General features: G+C 44.7%; 1 protein-coding gene across 1 annotated transcript in view; it reads left to right on the top strand.

The window, feature by feature from the left end:
- The first annotated feature begins 6,117 nt into the window (after positions 1-6,117).
- Gfpt1 (glutamine--fructose-6-phosphate transaminase 1) overlaps positions 6,118-18,933 on the top strand; it is a 45,769-nt gene continuing 32,953 nt past the window's right edge. Inside the window, exons 1-4 of the mRNA XM_032906155.1 lie at positions 6,118-6,282; positions 13,691-13,798; positions 16,293-16,400; positions 17,232-17,357. Coding sequence (XP_032762046.1) covers positions 6,276-6,282; positions 13,691-13,798; positions 16,293-16,400; positions 17,232-17,357 — 349 coding nt within the window. The 5' untranslated portion in view covers positions 6,118-6,275. The remainder of the gene's footprint in view (positions 6,283-13,690; positions 13,799-16,292; positions 16,401-17,231; positions 17,358-18,933) is intronic.

The raw sequence follows: 18,933 nt of genomic DNA, 5'->3' as shown, positions 1-18,933 counted from the left end.
TGGCTTTCAGCTCTCTTCGAGGGCAGCAGCTGGAAGGGTCCTGCCCCTACTGCTCCTAGGTCCCTGTGCTCAGGGGGCACAAATGGCCCTAGGAGTTTTCCTCTTGAGTTGGGAATGTGGGCAGATAGTAGTCTCCTCTGATTTTTCAGAAGTGTCCGCACTTCTGAGGGTCTAGCTCTCCCCATCACGGGATTTTGGGTGCAGGGAGCTGTTTGAAAGGTTCAATTCAGATCTGGGCGCAGACCTGGACCTCGGGGCTCCTGCAGCTGACTGCTCCTATATTCCTGTGTCCAGAGGCACTATGCAGTTTCCTCTTGGGCCAGGGATGTGGGCAAAGGTGGGCAGAAGTGACAGTCTGCCCTGCCCTGTGTCTCAGGGTTGCCCACACTTCTGGGTGTTCAGCTCTCTCTCCCCGTTTTTTCTCATTCTTTATTGACTTTTCTTTCTAAAAGATTGATTGATTGATTATATATATGACCACACTGTTGCTCTCTTCAGACGCCCCAGAAGAGGGAATCAGATCCCATTACAGATGGTTGTGAGCCTCCATATGGTTTCTTGGAATTGAACTCAGGATCTTCGGAAGAGCACTCAGTGCTCTTAAACCATGAGCCATCTCTCCAGCCCTTTAAAAAAAAAAGTATGTAGCCCAGGCTGGGCTCGAACTCTTTTTTTTTTTTTCCCCTGGAGCTGAGGACCGAACCCAGGCCCTTGTGCTTGCTAGGCAAGTGCTCTACCACTGAGCTAAATCCCCAACCCCTGGGCTCAAACTCTTAATCCTTCTGCCTCTGCCTCCTTCAGCAAATCCTACCAGTGTGCGCCACCACAACCAGCTTTTCTCATTCTTTTTAGCAATATTTCCCCCTTTCCTTTGGAAACCTAAACTATCCATCCCTATTTCCCAACCCTCATTTTCACCTGTCTCTTACTGGCCTTGAACCCTCACCTGGAAGGCAGGAAGTGAGGATAGAGGAGCCTCAGTCTTGGAGTGGCAGCTACAGATGTGCTTCTAGAATTGTCTGAAGTCATTTCTCTGTCATTGAGATTAGAGGAGACAGAGTCCTACAGCAATGTCTGTGGTTTCAATATAGATACAACACGTTGTGTCCCTTCCTTTCATACTTAGTGTTAGCTAATAAATCCTTCCTTCCTCTAATTTAGATGGGTTTTTGTTGTCATTTAAAAAGTAAAAAAAAAAAGTTTAATTTTGGGGAAACCAATGAAGTTATTGGTTTTCCAGAGCGTGCATGTGTAAATATGTAAACTATGCAGAGAAAGATCATGTCCACACACATACAGCTATGGAGTCTGGTGAATCCAAAATCTGAAGGATGGGCAATTGAGAGGCTCAGGGTTCTGAAGTCTTGCTGCTCCCAAGGTCTTGCTTAGGGAGATGGGTCTTTTGTTCTAGTGGGACCTTCAACTGATCGGATGAAGTCTATGCCCATCTGCCTGCTTTAAGTCACTGAACGAAATGTTCATATCATCCAAAACCTCCTTCCAGAATCATCTAGGATATTTGACTAAATATCTCTTTACAGTGGCCAAGCTAGGTTGATGCATACAATTAACCATCTCAAGTCCACCCCTTGTCCACTCAGGACCATTATGAATCTCACTAAACCATAACCTCTAAATAGGGTCATAGCAGAGTCATACTTCCACCTAACTTGGTATGCACAGGTGAAACCCAGGCCCAGAAGAGGATGCCAAGTCCTTAATAATATGTAGCTCGAGAGCTATATTGTAAAGTTAACAAAAATTTATACTAATGTACCTTATGTTACCTGTAGGAGATATGAGGGAAGAAAACTTCTCTGAATATAAATACATGTGTATACACATATATACACATTCATATATACACCTATCTACACACACACACACACACACACACACACATACACACATATACACACATATACTTGCATTACGCACACATGAATAACACATAAGGAAGAAACAGGACAGTTAGGTTATCTGTAACTGGTCACATGCTTGTGACTGATATTTAATCTCACTACACAGGTTATACGTCCTTTGCCTTCAGCAAAGAACTCAGCTAGGCGTGGTCCTGACCTGGTGAGGAAACCCCAATTTTCTTCCTTGAAGGCACGCCCCACTGTGGGCCCTGCCTGGATTACGTTGTTGTAATTTCCCCGTTGACATCAATCATAGGACATGCAGAATGAGAGTGTGTCCTCCTTCTGGGTGCCTTCCTTTTCAGTTTTGTGCCACAGTAGTCCAACTCCTACGTGGTAGGATCTTTCCCTCTGCCTGACACCATAACTCCCTTCTTCGCCTCTCCTGCCTACTGCTTTAGAGGCATGCGAAGCCCGGAGCAGCAGGGCGGCAGTCACCTCTGGGTCAGTACAGTCACTGCTGTATGTCGTGGATACAGGTTTGCCTTTCTAAGACCTCTAGACCAACAGAGCATAAGGAAGCTTTGCTTGTGAGTCACTAGGGAGAGCAGTGACTAATCACCTCCAAATGGAGAACCTTTTCTGGACATTTAAGCCTTGGCTAAGGTAGAAGGTGTCACATACGAGGGACAGACAGCTTTCAAGGCCCCTTGCTTTCACATAGCAAGGAACTCTCTTCTGGTGCTGTAACTGAGTCTTCAAAAGTGACTTCACTCTTCTGTCAAGCCAGCTGCTTCAGGTGGGAGCATGGCTCAGTGAAGTCAACGAGCCAGGCCCACCGTTGCCCTTCAGCTGTGACGTGAGCTTCCCGAACAAAGTGCTGCTGCATGTGTGATCTGGGGTTGTAAATTGTCACATGTTGTATTTGGGGAAGGCAAATGCTCATCTGGAGTGTTGACTCCGGTAATAAGACACGATAATGTCTGTGATGAAAGTGCCTGTAGTATTTATTTGTAATTCTAGCTAGCCCACAAAAAAGTGTTTTGTTTACAACCAAAAAGCCTCGATTGGGCAAACTTGGAGCTATTGTAATTTATCCCCTAGCTTTAAGCCCCTTCTTGCTGTTTTTCCTGGCCACGTGCTCACGGTTCATCTCTCTTGGCAGCCTCCTCCATCTCTGCTTCCTTTCTTCTTCCCCTCTCTCTACCTTTAACCCCCTCACGCCACTCTCAGGTTCCGCCTTTCTCCCTCCACTGCCCCATCACTGGCTCTAGCCTTTTATTGACCAGTTAAATTAGGGAGCAAGGTTTCCAGAGCATCGCTTGGTGTACAAGAGGATCTGCTTATGGGGCAACCAGATCCTGAGAGCCAGTATTTAGCATTAGAATACAAGCAGCATCAGACCACCCCACTGCAAGAACTGGTGCCTCTAAAGGACACCCAGAGAGTCTGCAGCCAGGTCAGCCACGAAGGGCAGTGGTCTGTGTTTCTGAGGCCATAGTAGTTCCTGTTCATGCTACCACATTCATTTTGCATATGAGCCCATCTGGCATTGACAGAGTGTCTGAGAACTAGGCTGCCTCCTGTCTACAGAGTACGTCATGTTCCCTCACTTTATGAGAGTTGTCCCAGGCTAAGACTACAGGATCCACCACATGGGGCACGTCTTTACATTTTGTGGCCCATCTCCAAGGTCTGTCCAAGTTCTTCTTCTCCAGATGTCCTTGCCCCAAATTTCCAATCCTTTTTCTTCCATGACCACAGACATCTAGCCAAACCATTGACTGTAGCCCATGAAAGGCCCCAAGTACTGCTTCCTGGGAGAATTTCTCTTGACCACTGTTCTTCCGGGGCACATCAGGAAGGGTTTGTCTTGCTGGGTGTATCTACTTGGGGGTGGGGTTTGCTTGTTAGAAGGAACCAAGTGTAAGCCAGTCTTCTTCATTTGCTCGGTCTACTTCCCCTATGGTAGGTTCAGGCTGAGTGAGAGAAGGTGGTGCAGTTCTACTGGGGACGACATAGGTGTACAGCCTACTTCTTCATGTGACTTTGTGCTGATGGGGCTGCTTGAGTCTGATTTCATGGGACAACAAATGCTGTCACACTTGCCAGACATCACAGCTCAGTGAGCCAGGGGACACCTGGTTCATGTTGGGGAAAGAGCTGTGTGCTTAGGGGCCTGTGAGTGATCCCAGTAGGAGGTGACAAGGTATTTCTCAAGAGCAGAGTTATGGGCTGAAGGCTCAGTGGCTAAGAACACTAGCTTCGATTCCTAGAACCTGCATGGTGGCTCCCAACCATCTGTAGTTCCAGCTTCTGGGGATTCAGTGCCATCCCTAAGCATAGACATACATGTAGGCATCTTGCTTTTTGGTCATGGTATTTTGTTGGAGCAATAGAAACCCTAATTAAGACAGAGACCCTCCTTTTCTTTTTTTTTTTTTTTTTTTTTTGGTTCTTTTTTTTTCGGAGCTGGGGACCGAACCCAGGGCCTTGCGCTTCCTAGGTAAGCGCTCTACCACTGAGCTAAATCCCCAGCCCCGAGACCCTCCTTTCTTAAATTTGTTTAGTGTTACTAGTTAGGAGAAAAAAAACCTTTCCTGTGTTCTCAGATGTTCACATTAGACTCAGGTGGCCTTTTTCCTTCACACACCATTTATTTTCTCCTCTGGGTTTATTTTTACAGGCCCAGAGAAGGCAGAGCTCTACATAGAGGAGGGGCAGTGTCTCAGCTGGCACATGGTTACAAAGCACTCTTTGTGTGGTGGTTTAGTGAGCTTGTTCAAGGCTGGGCTGGAGAACATTGGCCTTTAAAGTTGCCTTTCAGCTAGTGCTGAGTACCTACCCAGACAGCAGCAGAATGGAGAGGGATAAGAACAGTGAGTCGGTAGACAAAGCTGAACGGATTACTGTAGCTCAAACACTTCGCTGGTACTCCTGCCATTTTCTTTGTGGCATCAACAGGTTTGCTGCCTGCAAACAAGGGATGCGAGGCACCAGAACCACACCAGTATCCTTCAAGTGCAGTATCCTTCAAGTCATCTCCCAGTGGAGGGTCTTTAGACTAACATGTCCTCTATCCTGGGGTCCATTCTTGAACTAAGAAATGAGCTGCAGCTTAATAAACAGTCCACTCTGTTAGCTCTGCCAAGGTATTCTAGGGCTGTGCTTAATGGCTTGGAATAACGAAGAGTTTTTAGATGAGAAATACTTGATTGCATTTTGAGGTAGGTGATGAAAAACTGAGAAGACTTTGCTTCCTCGCACCTACAACCAGCTGGCAACAATTCTAGGAGTATGGCTTTTAACACTCTTTCCAGCCACCAGAACAGTTTTGATTTGCTGCCGCTACGACTAGGCAGGTGATGGCTATTAAAAAAAAAAAAACCTCACTCCATCAAAAGGAACTTATAGTTTAGTGGGGAGAGGAAAAAATAACTTCAATACAGAAGCCTATTATTGTATGAGACAGATCAAAGAATATGTTAAAACCGTCTTGGGGAGATCCAAAGTAGCAGGGTTGTGGGACTCTGCAGAATAACCCAGGCGTGCAGCCTTGAATGCTTAAAGGGTAGGAAAGAGGGTTCTGGCTGAGAATGCACACCAGCTTCTGAGGGGACCATTTATTTCCTTTAGGGCTATCAAGAGAGGGCTGATAACCAGCTACATTTGCTCCAAGGTACTATTTCCTAAAGGAAACACTCCACCAACTTCTCCGGAACACATCTCTTTTCTTAATGGAGAGTTCATTCAAGGAACGAGCGATGGCGGGTAGAACGCAGGCGCAGTGCTGGGACCACTCTAGGCAAACAGTGAGGAAGGCAGGGAGTGGGGCGCCGAGCACCTTGCCTACAGCTCAGGTCGCCACCGGAATGGCTGCCAGAGGGCGGCCTGCAGACTCGCGCACCTCTGCGCCACCAGCGCAGTTCCGGCCACCGTGGTTCTGTACGATGACGCGTCTGTTCCAGGCTCTCCTTTCTGCTTCCCAGGCTTTCTCTCTGTCTCCCTCCTTTTCCTTCCCTTTCAGAGGAAAGACACAAACTGTTGTGTAAACATTCCCTTCCTTCCCTCCCGGGCACGGCTCGCCCTCAGCCGGCGGCTCCAGGAACCTGAAGCGGATGCTAGTCCAGACCCTGCCACGTCGTCACTGCCCGCAGCTCTGCGTCTGCGCGTGGCAGGGGCTAGACCTGCGCGTGAGCGGCTCGGACGCGGCCCAATGGGAGAGCCGGGGCGGCGCGCGTGGCCGGGGGGGGGGGCGGGGCGGCAGTTGAGAGCGGAGCAGCGAGTCCGGCAGTCTGGTCTGAGCTATCGCATCCCGGAGTCCATCTCATCGCCGCCACCCGGCCCGAGCTCATCCTCGCTTCCGAAGCTCTCGCGCGCCCGACAGCTCGTCCCTCGCCAGCGACCAACATCATGTGTGGTAAGGGCAGCGATGGGGCTGTGCGGTGGCCGCAGGGCCCGCGCAGTGAAGCCAGAGGTGGACGGCGCGTGTCAGTCGCTCGGCCTTGGGGCGGGGGTCCTGAAGAGAGACGTGGCCTGTGGGACATGCATCCTGAGGAGGTTGAGGGCCCTGAGGGGAGCCGGGATCTGGAGGAGAGGGTCTCTGGGGAGAAAGACTGTCCGTAGGGTAGGGACTCGGAGATGGGGATTCCTAGATTGAGGGGGCGGCCGGAGCTAGTGTGCTTGAGAGGAGGGGCCCCGCAGAGGAGATCGTGGGGGTCTCAGGAGTCAGAGGCTACTTAAAGGGTTGGGGGTTGGGGGTGGGTGGGTCAGGGAGGGTATCAGAGCGCTCAAGGGGCACCTTTGCATAGAACTCAAAGGATAGATAAATGCCTACATTAGAAGAGGTGTGGGGCTCAAAGTGCGGACCAAGGAGGTGTGGAGGGATGCCTAGGGAAGGTCCACCAGGTGAGTGAGGCAACCTGTGAACATACTGTGTGGTACTGGGGGTTAAAGTCATAAAGGCAGCTTGCTGAGTGAGTGTGTCCCTTAGCCACACCCCCAGTCTTTCTTATCTATCTCCCCCTCTCCCCACTTTTATTGTGTGTCTTTGTAACTGGGTTCCACTTGGTAGCCCAGGTTGACCTGTTACTCCCATTGCCCTGTCTCCGCCTCCCAAGTGTTATGCTTCTAAATATGAATGACCACTCCTGGCTTGAATTTACTTATCTTGCAGTCTTAAAAATACTTAATTCTAGTCACTTTATTTTAGGCAGGCCTAGGAGAACTCAAGCCAATGCTCTGACAGTGATACCACTCATAACTTCCTGCCACTCTTAAGTCTCTCAACAGGAACCATTACTAAATCAGTTACTTGGTGAAGTGGGCTCAGAGCTGATCTTGTTAGAAGAGACAGCAGCAGTCCTGGCTAGAGATCACACATCATGCATATGTATCTGTTTAACATATCTTTATCACAACCATTAAAAAGTAGGCTCTTCACCAGTGGAAGGGGAAGCCCTGGGTCCTGCTAAGACTGAACCCCAGTGAACTAGACTGTTGGGGGAGGGCGGCAATGGGGGAGGATGGGGAGGGAACACCCATAAAGAAGGGAGGGGGAAGGGATGTTTGTCTTAACACTTTCGAAATGTATATATAAGAAATACTCAAGTTAATTTATTCCATATTTTAAGGATTATTAGTCAACTGGGCGGTGATGCATGCCTTTAATTCTAGCACTTAGGAGGCAGAGGCACAAGGAGCTCAGTAGTTTTTTTTTTTTTTTTTTAGTCAAACCTGGTTCCAGCACAGCCAGAGTAGTTACACAGAGAAACTCTGTCTCAACCCCCCCGCCCCCCCAAAATTTATCTAAAAGTGTTATTAAAAGATACCGTGAGATTTATATGTGATATTGCTAATAATACTCTAAAATGGGAATGAGCCATTAGCAGTCTTACCTTTCCTTTTAGAATTTGACAGTGACCACTAGAGCATTTTTTAGAGATAGTGTCTCATGTTGTTCCTCAAGGTAGCCTAGATCACAGTTCTCAGTTCTCCTTCAGCCTAATGAGTGCTAAGATTCTAGGCATGAGCCACCATGCCTGGTTCCCAAGAAAGAACACATTTTAAAGAGAGGTATTGTAAGACTTGAAGCTGTGTGAGAAACATTCTTTGTAGTCTTTTACTTGTAAGAATGCAGCAAGAGGTAGGTTGTCCCCAGTGCGTGTTTTTCCCGGGTTCAATCGTTTCGCCTTCGGAAAAAGAAGAGCAGGTTTAAACTTAGAGATTCTAGATTCTAAACATCAAAATAGAAACACTTGTGTTGGAGTTATGGGATTAGAGTTGACTTCATAATCAATTATACTTTTACTATTTAGTAGACTGGTTTTGCAAAACATACATACATTAGTTTCAAGTTGTAAGTAGTGAATTATCAAGCTGGTTAATTACTAGTGTGCTGTATTTGGTAGTTAACTGTTTTCTCTTTTACTCGTGAGACTGACTCTCACTCTTCCTGGGTTGGCTTTGAACTCACCTTGTAGCTGGGAATAACCTTGTGATCCTTCCAAGTGCTGTCACCACACCTAGCTAGTTAAACTGTGTTGGCGTGATGAGTTGTATAATTAGTCAAGTACCTGACATTCTGGTTGCAGGTTATTTCCTCATCTTGTTCCAGGAAGAAAAGTAGTTGTATACTATAAAACAAAAAAGAAAAAAGTCGGATGTAGTTCCGGAAGGCTCAGATAAAGAGGGAGGAACTGTTAGTCATAGTGGTTCCTAATGCAAGATAGGATTAAACTGAGTTTCCCTGATTATGACGGATAGGCAAATAAAAATGTTAGCACACAGAATTTGAGGCATTTCTGTTTTTGTTTTTTGAGACAGGGTTTCTCTGTGTAGTCCTGGCTGTCCTAGAACTCAGTAACACTTTATAGTATTATATATTTCCCAGAGAATTAGATGTCTGTTTTTGATTGTTTTTTTTTTTAAACTAGTGATTCTTGCCTTTTTTAAAATTATTTTTTTGTTTTCTGAGACACTTTCCTGAAGGTTATTGAGGGATGCTGAGACTGGCTGCTAGGGTGATTCATAAAAGCGCTGTTTAAGCTCTTTAGAAGTCATACTGGCTGTAAAGAATCTGAGGGGAATTAACTGTTTCATACACATTTCCTGTAGAGAAAGTTAGAGAAAGATTAATAGGTGTCAGGGTTAATAGAAATGAGCAAGAGAAGATGGGAAGGGTTTGTAATACTAGTCTGTGATAATCTGCTCCCAGAGACCCAATATTAGGAAGACTAAAGGTTCTAGAAACCTTTAAACCTAGTAACTTTGTTTGATTCATTTTTTTCAGCTTTTAATTAGGAGACCTTTTACCTTTTCTAGCATTGAGCAAAACTTAGTGTTGTTTCCTGTGGCGTGGGAATTTCCAACTATTTCTCGGGTACCTAGAAAGTGTCAGAAGGTATTCTAAAGTGGTTGACGGCACTCTTTGTCCTTTGGAGAGATGACTCAAGCGAGTTGCCTTCAAGGGATTTTTCTCTGGTCAGAGGAAACAAAATGAATGCAGCTATAATGGCTGCAGGTGTTGTCACAGTCCTATCAGTGGCAATTTGAAATACGTCAGACACAGGAGAGCTTTGTGTTACTCTCTGTTAGACCTGGGATGTTCCAATAATGGGAGGATTCTTACCTTGAGATACAGAGACTAGTAACAAGGGAGGCAGTCCATGGGTAGTGTTGGTCACCTTCAGTGAATGTAGATAGAAGTAGATTTGAGATTTGAGAACTTTTTTTTTTTTTTTGAGATAATGCTTTTAAAAATGCTCACCTGGTACCCCAGAGGTCAGAAGAGAGCGTTGGATTTCCTGGAACTGAAGTTAAGGATGGTTGTGAACCACCATGTAGATGTTGGGAATAGAATCAAGGTCCTCTGCAAGAGGACAAGTGCTCTTCACCTCTGAGCCATCTCTCCAGTCCCTCAGTACATTATTTTTTAAAAAGAGATCTTATATGTAGAATGTGGCTGCATAATTATAATATTGAGTGTAATTTATGGTAAGGTTGTATATAAGTTTTAAATGTAGCATTGTCATTACAAAGAAACAAATCTCAGGAGAGATGTGGTCATGTAAGTATGATGTGACTATTACATATTATGTCATATTATGTCATATGACATATTATGATGTGGCCCTATAAGAAGGCTCAGGCACTTAACAAAAATGAATCAATAATTTGGGGCAGAAAGTCTGCTCATAACTACTCTTCAGTACTGCAGCAATTGCAAAGGTGGCTTTTTAAGCTCTTGTAGTCACTTTAAGCAGGACTGCATATTGGGAAGTTTAAATTATGAACTGAAGCAGTGACTTCTTTCTAGGAGGCAACCGTGTGAGGATGAATGTCTGTGGCCTCGCTCGCCCTGCCTGCCTGAGCAGGTGTTTGCTTGTCATCTCTTCTTGGCCACCCTTGAGGTAGCAGATGACATCATAATCCTAACTGGTGGATTATTTTCTTTCGCTCTTTCTTTCCTTTTCCATTCTTCTTCTTTTTCTTTTCTCCTTTTTTTTTTCAAGCCAGGGTTTCTTTGTGTAGCCCTGGCTGTCCTGGAATTCAGTCTGTAGACCAGGCTGCCCTCAAAGTCAAGAGATCCACCTGCCTCTACCTCCCAAATGTTGGGATTAAAGGTATATGCCACCACTGCCTGGTTAACTGGGTCAGTAGTTCCAAAGGACAGTTTACCAAACATGATGATAATGATTACTGACTATAATAGTGCTTCCTTTATTGAGTGGAAAGTTTTTGAGTTCATTGAATCAAAGATGCCAGTATGGAAGATACACCATTGTCATGGAAACACAAGGAAAGGAGCTATGCGTAATCATACTTTAGATCAGTGTGTCGAATCAGTGGGGTCTGTCAGCCCTGGACACTGTTCGGGAGACACTTCAGAAGGTTATGTACTGGTTTGTTAGCCAGGGTTCTTGAGAGTCATAGAATTTATGGACTGTCTGTATATATTAAGGGAATTTATTGGAATGACTTACAGTCTGCAGTCCCAATTAACCCAACAATGGGCAGCTGTGAGTGGGAAGTCCAAGAATCTAGTGGTTGCTTAGTCCCATGAGGCTGGGTGTTGGTTTTCTGTATAAGCTGGAATTCTGAAAAAGTAGGCTCCAACAATGTGCTGGCAAGTAAGTGCAAGCAGTTGAAGAAGAAAGATCCTTTCCTTCTTCCATTGTCCTTATGTAGGCTTCCAGCAGGAGGTATGGCCCAGATTAAAGGTGTGCACACAGTGCCTGGAAAAGCTTAAAGCTTTTCTTTAAGCTCTGTCCCTGTCAGGCCTTGAACGCGGAGATCTGCTTGCCTCTGTCTCCTGGGATTAAAGACATGTACTACCTTGCCCGGGCCTAAGCTTTTCATGGCCACTAAGCCTCAAGATCTGGGTCAAAAGTGTATGTCTTCTAGCCTCAAGATCTGGATCACAGCTGTGCCTTCCATTTCTGGATCATAGTTCATTCCAGATACAGTGAAGTTGACAACCAGGAATAGCCATCACAACTGGGTGATTTGATTTCTCTACTGAAAACCTGGCATCACCAGCAGAAGCCTTAAGAATGCGCTTTCTTGATCCATTGTTGCCTTTAGCTCTAACCTGAGTGGAGCTTTTTACTTACCCTCCCCAAATGCAAGGAATGGAGGGTCAGATTAGTTAGGTTATGGGAACAATTAAACACAACTCCAGAGGGGATGCAGTGAGAGGGACATTGGCCCATGCTTATCTTGGGGAAATGGTATGATGAGGGGAGAGCACTCTGGATAAGAGACTTAAGAGAAACAACAATGTGATGTGAAAGGTGGGCCTTTATTAGATTTTAGAATAAACCAGTCGGCTGTAAAGGACTTTTTTTATACTAGGGTGAATTTTAACATGAACAGCACATTAGATGGTAATGGAGCATCTTAGGTGTGATCTGAGTTTGTAGAAGAATAGTCCTGATTAAAAAAACATTTAACGTTTATTTTACATGTATGGGTGGGTGATCTACCTTCGTGTATGTCTGTGCAGCCAGCATCCATGAAGACCAAAAGAGGGCTTTGGATCCCCTAGGGCTGTACTGCCATGTGGGTGCTGGGACTGCATAGTGAAATCCTGTCTCAAAAGGGGCCAATGGGGTGGCTCAAGTAAAAGTACCCATCCCCAAGAGTAGTCCATTGACTCCACATAGACACAGGGGCATGTGCACACCTGCATTCACATCACATCTCCAGCTAAAAAGAAAACTTTTCTACTAGTGACAACTCCAGCGATTCCAGTAGTGGGTGTTTGAGATGCCAGAGAGAGTTTCACCCCCCCCACACCCCACACCCCCCCGTGTATTGCAACACTTTCCAATACAAAATACAAATTGCGCCTTTCATTGGATGAATGGATAAGGAAAGTGTGTGTTTGTACAAAGGAATACAACTCAGTTTAAAACAGTGAAGCCTTGTCATTTGCAGAAATACAGGTAAAGAACTTTAGGACATTGTGGAGTGAGGTCAACCAGACTCAGAATGGCAAAGATACTTTCTAACTTATGTCTGACAGTCAGTATTATTTCCCTGGAAGTGTGGAATAGGGAAGGGGGCTGGGGAAAGAGAGACTTTAGGGATGCAGAAGGTGCTAAGATCTACCAGGAGCCACACCCTAAAGACAACTGATTGTCAGCAGCCACCAGTCGTCCACATTTCTTCAGTTAAGGGTGAGGGTAGAACCCCTTTCTACTCCATGTTAGAACAGGCAACCACAGTTACTGTGAGTTCGTGAGTGCAGAGGTCCTGTGTAGTAACAATTCTGGAATTTTGTTTCCTTAAAATATGGAACAATTAGAATGTGCCTCTGTTTTAGTTCCAGGTGTGGCTGCTTCGGACTGGCTGCAGCAGCTGACCATGATTTGCCTCAAGCTCTAGCCGAGGCGTGGTTCGGTCAGCTGCAGATCAATAGTTTCTGTGATTGTGTGACACTGGAATTCTGGGAACTTTTCAGAGGGTTGATAGTGGTTGATTTAGGGAGGTTGGTTGTGATAGCTGTGGTTAAAGAAAAAATCAAAAGGAAAGAAATCAGCTTAGGGATTTTCCTAATTCCTCTCTCTCCTCTATCCTGTGTCTCCTATCTAGTGTTAGGAGGTAAAACAGGGAGCAGGGGGAGATAAAGGGGGAGAAAAAGAAGAACAGGAAAGTAGCACAGTAGCAGAGACTGTTTTGCTTTGGTCCTGCCTTGCCTCGGGCTCCTACAGTCCGTGCTCTTCCGCAGTGGTATCTGAGCTTGATTCAAGCCATTTTGAGGCAGTTACGTATTTAGGTCAAATTTTCTTATTATTAAATTATTATATTGGATTATAGTTGAATAATAGAGCATTTGACTCAAATGTGGTCTTCGGGTCAGGAAAAAAAATTGAATTGTGAGTTTTTGTTTTGTTTTTAACACAAAATTTACCACTAAACACTACAGTAGAAGTATTAAGTTCTTTTAGCTCTGTAGCTGTAGGAACCATTTTGTGACTTAAAATACTAGAAAATGTGTGTGTTTAATGTAATAGTTTATAGGATATAGCCCACAAATTTGCTTTTTAAGAAATAAAATTTACTTGACAAAATGGCAGGTAAGGAAATAGTTTTACAAGCTTCGTTGAAAATAACTCACTTATTTTGACATATTTTGTTAATCTTTTATGTTTATAAAAACTTCCATTTTGAAAAAGTTACATGAACTCTAAATAAGTTGAGATGAAGGTTTATTTATTTATTTATTTTTAAAGCGAAATCTAGCATTATATTTTTGCATATCTAAACATAATTATGTGAGGTTTGATTCATCAGAGTTGTCCATTAATTTTTTTTTTTTGCAGGTATATTTGCTTATTTAAATTACCATGTTCCTCGAACAAGACGAGAAATCTTGGAGACACTAATCAAAGGCCTTCAGAGATTGGAGTACAGAGGATATGATTCTGCTGGTATTTCCTTTAAATATGTTAAGGGGTTTGGAGTGATTCTTGAATCTAAATAGTGTTTTTATTCATTTTTAGGAGACTGACTTTGTGTTTGCTTTGTTTGGTTATGTCTAGAGGGTTTGTGAATGTCATTTCAACAGTGTGATCGTTTGTGTGGATATTGCTTCTCAGTGATTTCCCTTAGGGAGAATGTTACTGAGGGCTCGGGAGTGCTTAGTTGTTAGTGTACGTGAAGCCTTGGGCTCATCCCTAGCACTGTGTAAGCTGGGCTTGGTGCCTCAGACCTGTGGTGTCAGCACTGAGGAGGGAGAGGCAGTAAGGTAAGTTCAAAGTCCTCCTTAGTTTGGGGCCAGCCTTGGCTATAGGAGACTATCTCAAAAAAAACAAAACAAATGTTAACTATAAAAACATAAATTATGAGACATTTTTGTGGGAACAACTTGTAGAACACCATACTGTAAAATTCTTCTTCCTTTGTGAAAGGTGTGTTTTTAATTGTGTGTGTGTCTGCATCCACGAGTGCAGGTGCTGGAGTTACACGTAACTGTGAGCTGCTTGACATGGCTGCCCGCAACTAGCCAGTGTCTGCATGCACAGCTCTTAAACGCTCAGCCATCTCTCCAGCCCAGCCTACGCAGTCATTTTTCTTTTTGTGCTGGAGATTGGCAGAGTCTGTTTGACTCTAGCTCCCTGTGTCGGGGTTCACCAGAAACTCACTTTCAGTGGTTCCCAGTGACTCTTGGGCCCCAGCAAAGAGTTACATGCATAGCTCTTTGCTTCACTACAGCAGAAGAAGCAAGAGCAAAATCAGGAAAGGGAATGGGTTTGGGATGAAGTCTGCAGGGAAGCAGGCACCAGCTTCCAAGAAGCCTGTTTTATCAGGATACACTTCATATTCCTAGCACCACATGACTGTTGTCTACCAGTAAAGTCCTGATGACTCAGAGCGCAGACACATAGCAGTCCATCCCAGAGGAAAAACTTTTTCATGAACTCCAGGCACAGGAGCCTTTCACGTGGTTGGAATCCCCCTGAATTCTAAGGTCCCAGAAGGATATGCTGTTGGTTTCTCATTTCCTTTTTCAGTAGGCACTGGGAGTGGCAGCCAAGGTTGCCACAAGGGGGTACTGGGCAGTCCCTCAGTCCTGTTTCTTTGGTGTTTAAATTCTCTATTTTTAGCTTTCCTAACAGCTTCTCATGGGTGCTGATTAGGTTTGCCGTCAGCAAGGCCTCTTCTCTCTTGTCTATTGCTTAAATAGGAATATTCTTTAAGGTTTTTTTTCCCATTTTTTTATTATTTATTTGGGATTAGGTCTTGTTCTATAGCTCAGGCAGACGTTTTCTTCCAAGTGCTGAGATTACAGGCACAAACCCCCATTTCTCCCACTGAGGTTGTTTGCTTAGCCCTCTTGTCTTTGTATTTTCCTGATGAGATGACTCCACATTGTGATTTACAGTCCAGGCATTTCGTTTGTTTAAATTTTTTGAGACAGTCTTTCTTTGTAGACCATGCTGGCCTCAAACTTACCATTCTCCTGCCTCAGTCTTTGCAGTGCTAGGATTACAGGTATGTGCTGCCACACTTGGCTTGCGTGCTTCCCAAGTTGCAGACCTGTGTTTCCAGCTGCCTTCTAGAAATACCTCCCCGTGCAGACCACGGTGCAGTGCGCTTTGCAGGTTCATAGCTGAGCTGTACACTGTGGTCCTCACTGCAGACCTCATTCTGTTCTGTGTCCATCAGCAATCATGCCACACTTCCTTTGAGCCCAGAAGGGAACCTCAGCCGCTGCCTTCTCTCATCCCATCAGGCCCTTCTGTTCCTCTCACTTGTCTCTGTTTAAATCAGGCCTTCTACATTTTTGCTCTGTTTAGCTGTAATTTCCTTTTTCCTCACCAACCCGTCCTCCCCCCTGCCATCTTCAGAGCATTTGCTAACTGCTCTTGTCGTGTTTTATTTTGCCTGAAATGACCTTCACAGTCTAAGTAAGCTTTTCACATTCTTAGTAACTTAAGTAAAATCTCAGAAGACGCTTTCCTGACTGTCACTGTTTTCCTCCTGAGGTGAGCACCTCACTTTTGTATGTCTCCTGTGGCACTTACCTCAGCTTATAGTTTATCTAGCAGTTGCTTGTCTAACTAATAGTTTTGATTGCCATTATTCTTTCTCTGTCTGCTTTTTCAAAAGGCTGTTAGACAGGGATGGAGTGCTCCTAACTCTGTCCCGGCCTCCCTTCTCAGACCCTTTTTTCTGGGTTTGAACGGCCCTGTGCGTGCTAAATAAGCTCTTACGGTTCAGCTGTGCTCCCAGCCTGATTTGCATTTCTTTCTTCTAAACAGTTGTCACTTAACACATAATAGGTTTTCAGAAAAGTCACTTGGTAAATGAGTTAATTAGATGAATATATAATTTACCTCAATTGTTACTATTTTCCCCTCATACTGATATTGTTAACCAGTGTCTAATTCTTGCTTTCCTACCTACCTCTTGCTAATTTAGGTGTGGGACTTGACGGAGGCAATGACAAAGACTGGGAAGCCAACGCCTGCAAAATCCAGCTCATCAAGAAGAAAGGAAAAGTTAAGGCTCTGGATGAAGAAGTTCACAGTAATGCACTTAGTTTGGTTTTTCCCATTCTCCCCTCTGGGACACATTTGCGGAAGATTCAAAGGTTGAAGAGAAGGAAGGAAAGTAATTTTCTTACTGCTTGGGTTTAAATTGTTCCTGAGCTTCAAACATGATCATAGCAATTAGAAAAGAAATTATGGGGTTGGGGATTTAGCTCAGTGGTAGAGCGCTTGCCTAGGAAGTGCAAGGCCCTGGGTTCGGTCCCCAGATCCGAAAAAAAAAAAAAAAAGAAGTTTCTCTGAAAAGAAATTATGTTCAGCGGGTCTGGAGCAAGTCCATACCCCTCACGGTGCAGAAGCTCCCAAAACACCACCCGAGGCTGGGCCTCACATAGGTGGCCTGCTCACATGTCTCCATGGGCACGGTTTTTACTTTGCTGGATGATGACCCCAAATGCAAGATGCTGATGCTGGTTTGCTGACCTGCTAGAGAAGGTGAAGGGAGAGGGTAAACGTTCTTACTTAAAAGGAAAGCTAGGAAATCAAATGTTCACTTTGCTAAGAGGTATGGTAAGGGTGACCCTCCCATCTAAAATTGAGATAAAACAAACTGGTGCTGGTTCTGCTGTCAGGCCGTCAGCTGAGAAGCTGTGGCCACAGGCCACAGTGAGTGGTTCATTCAGGTGGAAACATAGGGACGCTGCAGGGAAACATGGTATGCACAGAGCTCAGTGCCACTGGAGTTTCAGGCATTGACTGAGTATCTTGAAACACAAACCTTGTGGGTAAGGGGGCTGGTAGAGTTTTCTTTAATATAGTTTACATCTACAGCATTATCAAATACCAGAGTCTTAAACTTTATCTCCTACAGAACAACAAGATATGGACTTGGATATAGAATTTGATGTGCATCTTGGAATAGCTCATACCCGTTGGGCAACACATGGAGAACCTAGCCCTGTCAATAGTCACCCCCAGCGCTCTGATAAAAATAACGGTGAGTCGATTGTGTGCTCTGAACTGACTTTAGTGGCAGTGACGGGAGGGGAGTCACGGCGCTTATGTTGCTACTGTAATTGTTGTTCATTTGGAAATTTCAAAACCTATTCAGTGTACAGAACGTAATCCCATCCTCCCCATGTAGGTTATTTTGGAATTCCAGTAATAAAAATTGGTAACTCTTCCATATGTCAATCTTTTTATCTCTTTCTCTTATAATTAGTGTGTTATTTGTAAGTTTTCTGTTGTTTATGTATTGCTAAGTACTTTTACTCCTGTTATGTTGTTTAATGTTTCCTCTTATCTTCACTTTTGTCTTTTTGTTTGTTTGTTTAAATCAGTTTTTCTCTGTAGGCCTGACTGGCCTTTAACCTTGCGAGCCTTCTTTCCCTGCCTCCCAAGCAGTGAGATGATGGGTGTGTTCTGTCACGCCCTGCCAAACACACATGCCTATTTTTACTTTCCCAGGCACTGAACCCTTCAGCCCTGAGTATTTTCTATAAATGTGGAGTGTGATTATTTGCACTTGGAGGTTCAGTGGCTCACGCTACCCATGGGTGATGACTGCAGAGACCATAGGGATTGTTAAATGCTAGTAGGCTAGCACCTCAGGTCCTCTTTCAGTTTTGAGTTCAGATATGTTGTCTTAGTCAGGGTTTCTATTCCTGCACAAAACATTACAAACAAGAAGCAAGTTGGGGAAGAAAGGGTTTATTCAGCTCACACTTCCACATTGCTGTTCCTCACCAAAGGAAGTCAGGACTGGAACTCAAGCAGATCAGGAAGCAGGAGCTGATGCAGAGGCCATGGAAGGATGTTTCTTATTGACTTGCTTCTCTGGCTTGCTTAACTTGCTCTCTTATAGAACCCAGGACTACCAGCCCAGGGACAGGGACGGCACCACCCACAATGGGCTGGGTCTCCCGTCTTGATCACTAATTGAGAAAATGCCTTACATCTGGGTCTCAGGGAGGCATCTCCTCAAGAGAGGCTCCCTTTTCTGTGATAATTCCAGCTTGTGTCAAGTTGATACACAAAATCAGCCAGTACATATGCCTATAAGGAGAAGTTCCTGTCAATCTCTTGTTCATCCTGAGGGATAGCTTCATCCTGAGGCAGGGTGAATACTTGAATCTTTTCCCTTAGGTATCATTTTCAGACATTAAGTGATTCTAATGTTATCCTGAGCAATGCGGGTTTTTCATTATTATAAACTCATGATGATTATTTTGAGCATCTCTAAAGTTGAATTTTGAGTTCCTAGATAAAGAATGGGTTTCTTTATGACATTCACACATGTCACTATACATTCTTAGATCTGCTCCCGCACTGACTGCACTCCATCCTTTACTCCTCTTGTTCGGCTCCTTCTTCCCTCCAAACAGTTCTTGAGTTGCTAGCAGCCTCTGAGTTGCTAGCAGTGTCCTTGGTTTCTTTCCACTGAGGTAGTCTGCCCCGCTGCAGCTGTTTTCCTGTCTGCCCCACTGGGAGCTTACTCCAGTGACTTCCCGTTTCTTTTTGAAGCGATCCCAGTAGGCTTGTCTTGATCACCTTTCTTTTGAGACCCAAATGTG

This window comes from Rattus rattus, chromosome 6 (assembly GCF_011064425.1).
Source record: "Rattus rattus isolate New Zealand chromosome 6, Rrattus_CSIRO_v1, whole genome shotgun sequence".
Taxonomy (NCBI): Eukaryota; Metazoa; Chordata; class Mammalia; order Rodentia; family Muridae; genus Rattus; species Rattus rattus.
The sequence above is the reverse complement of the archived record's forward strand: the minus strand, read 5'-3'. Positions and strand labels throughout refer to the sequence as shown.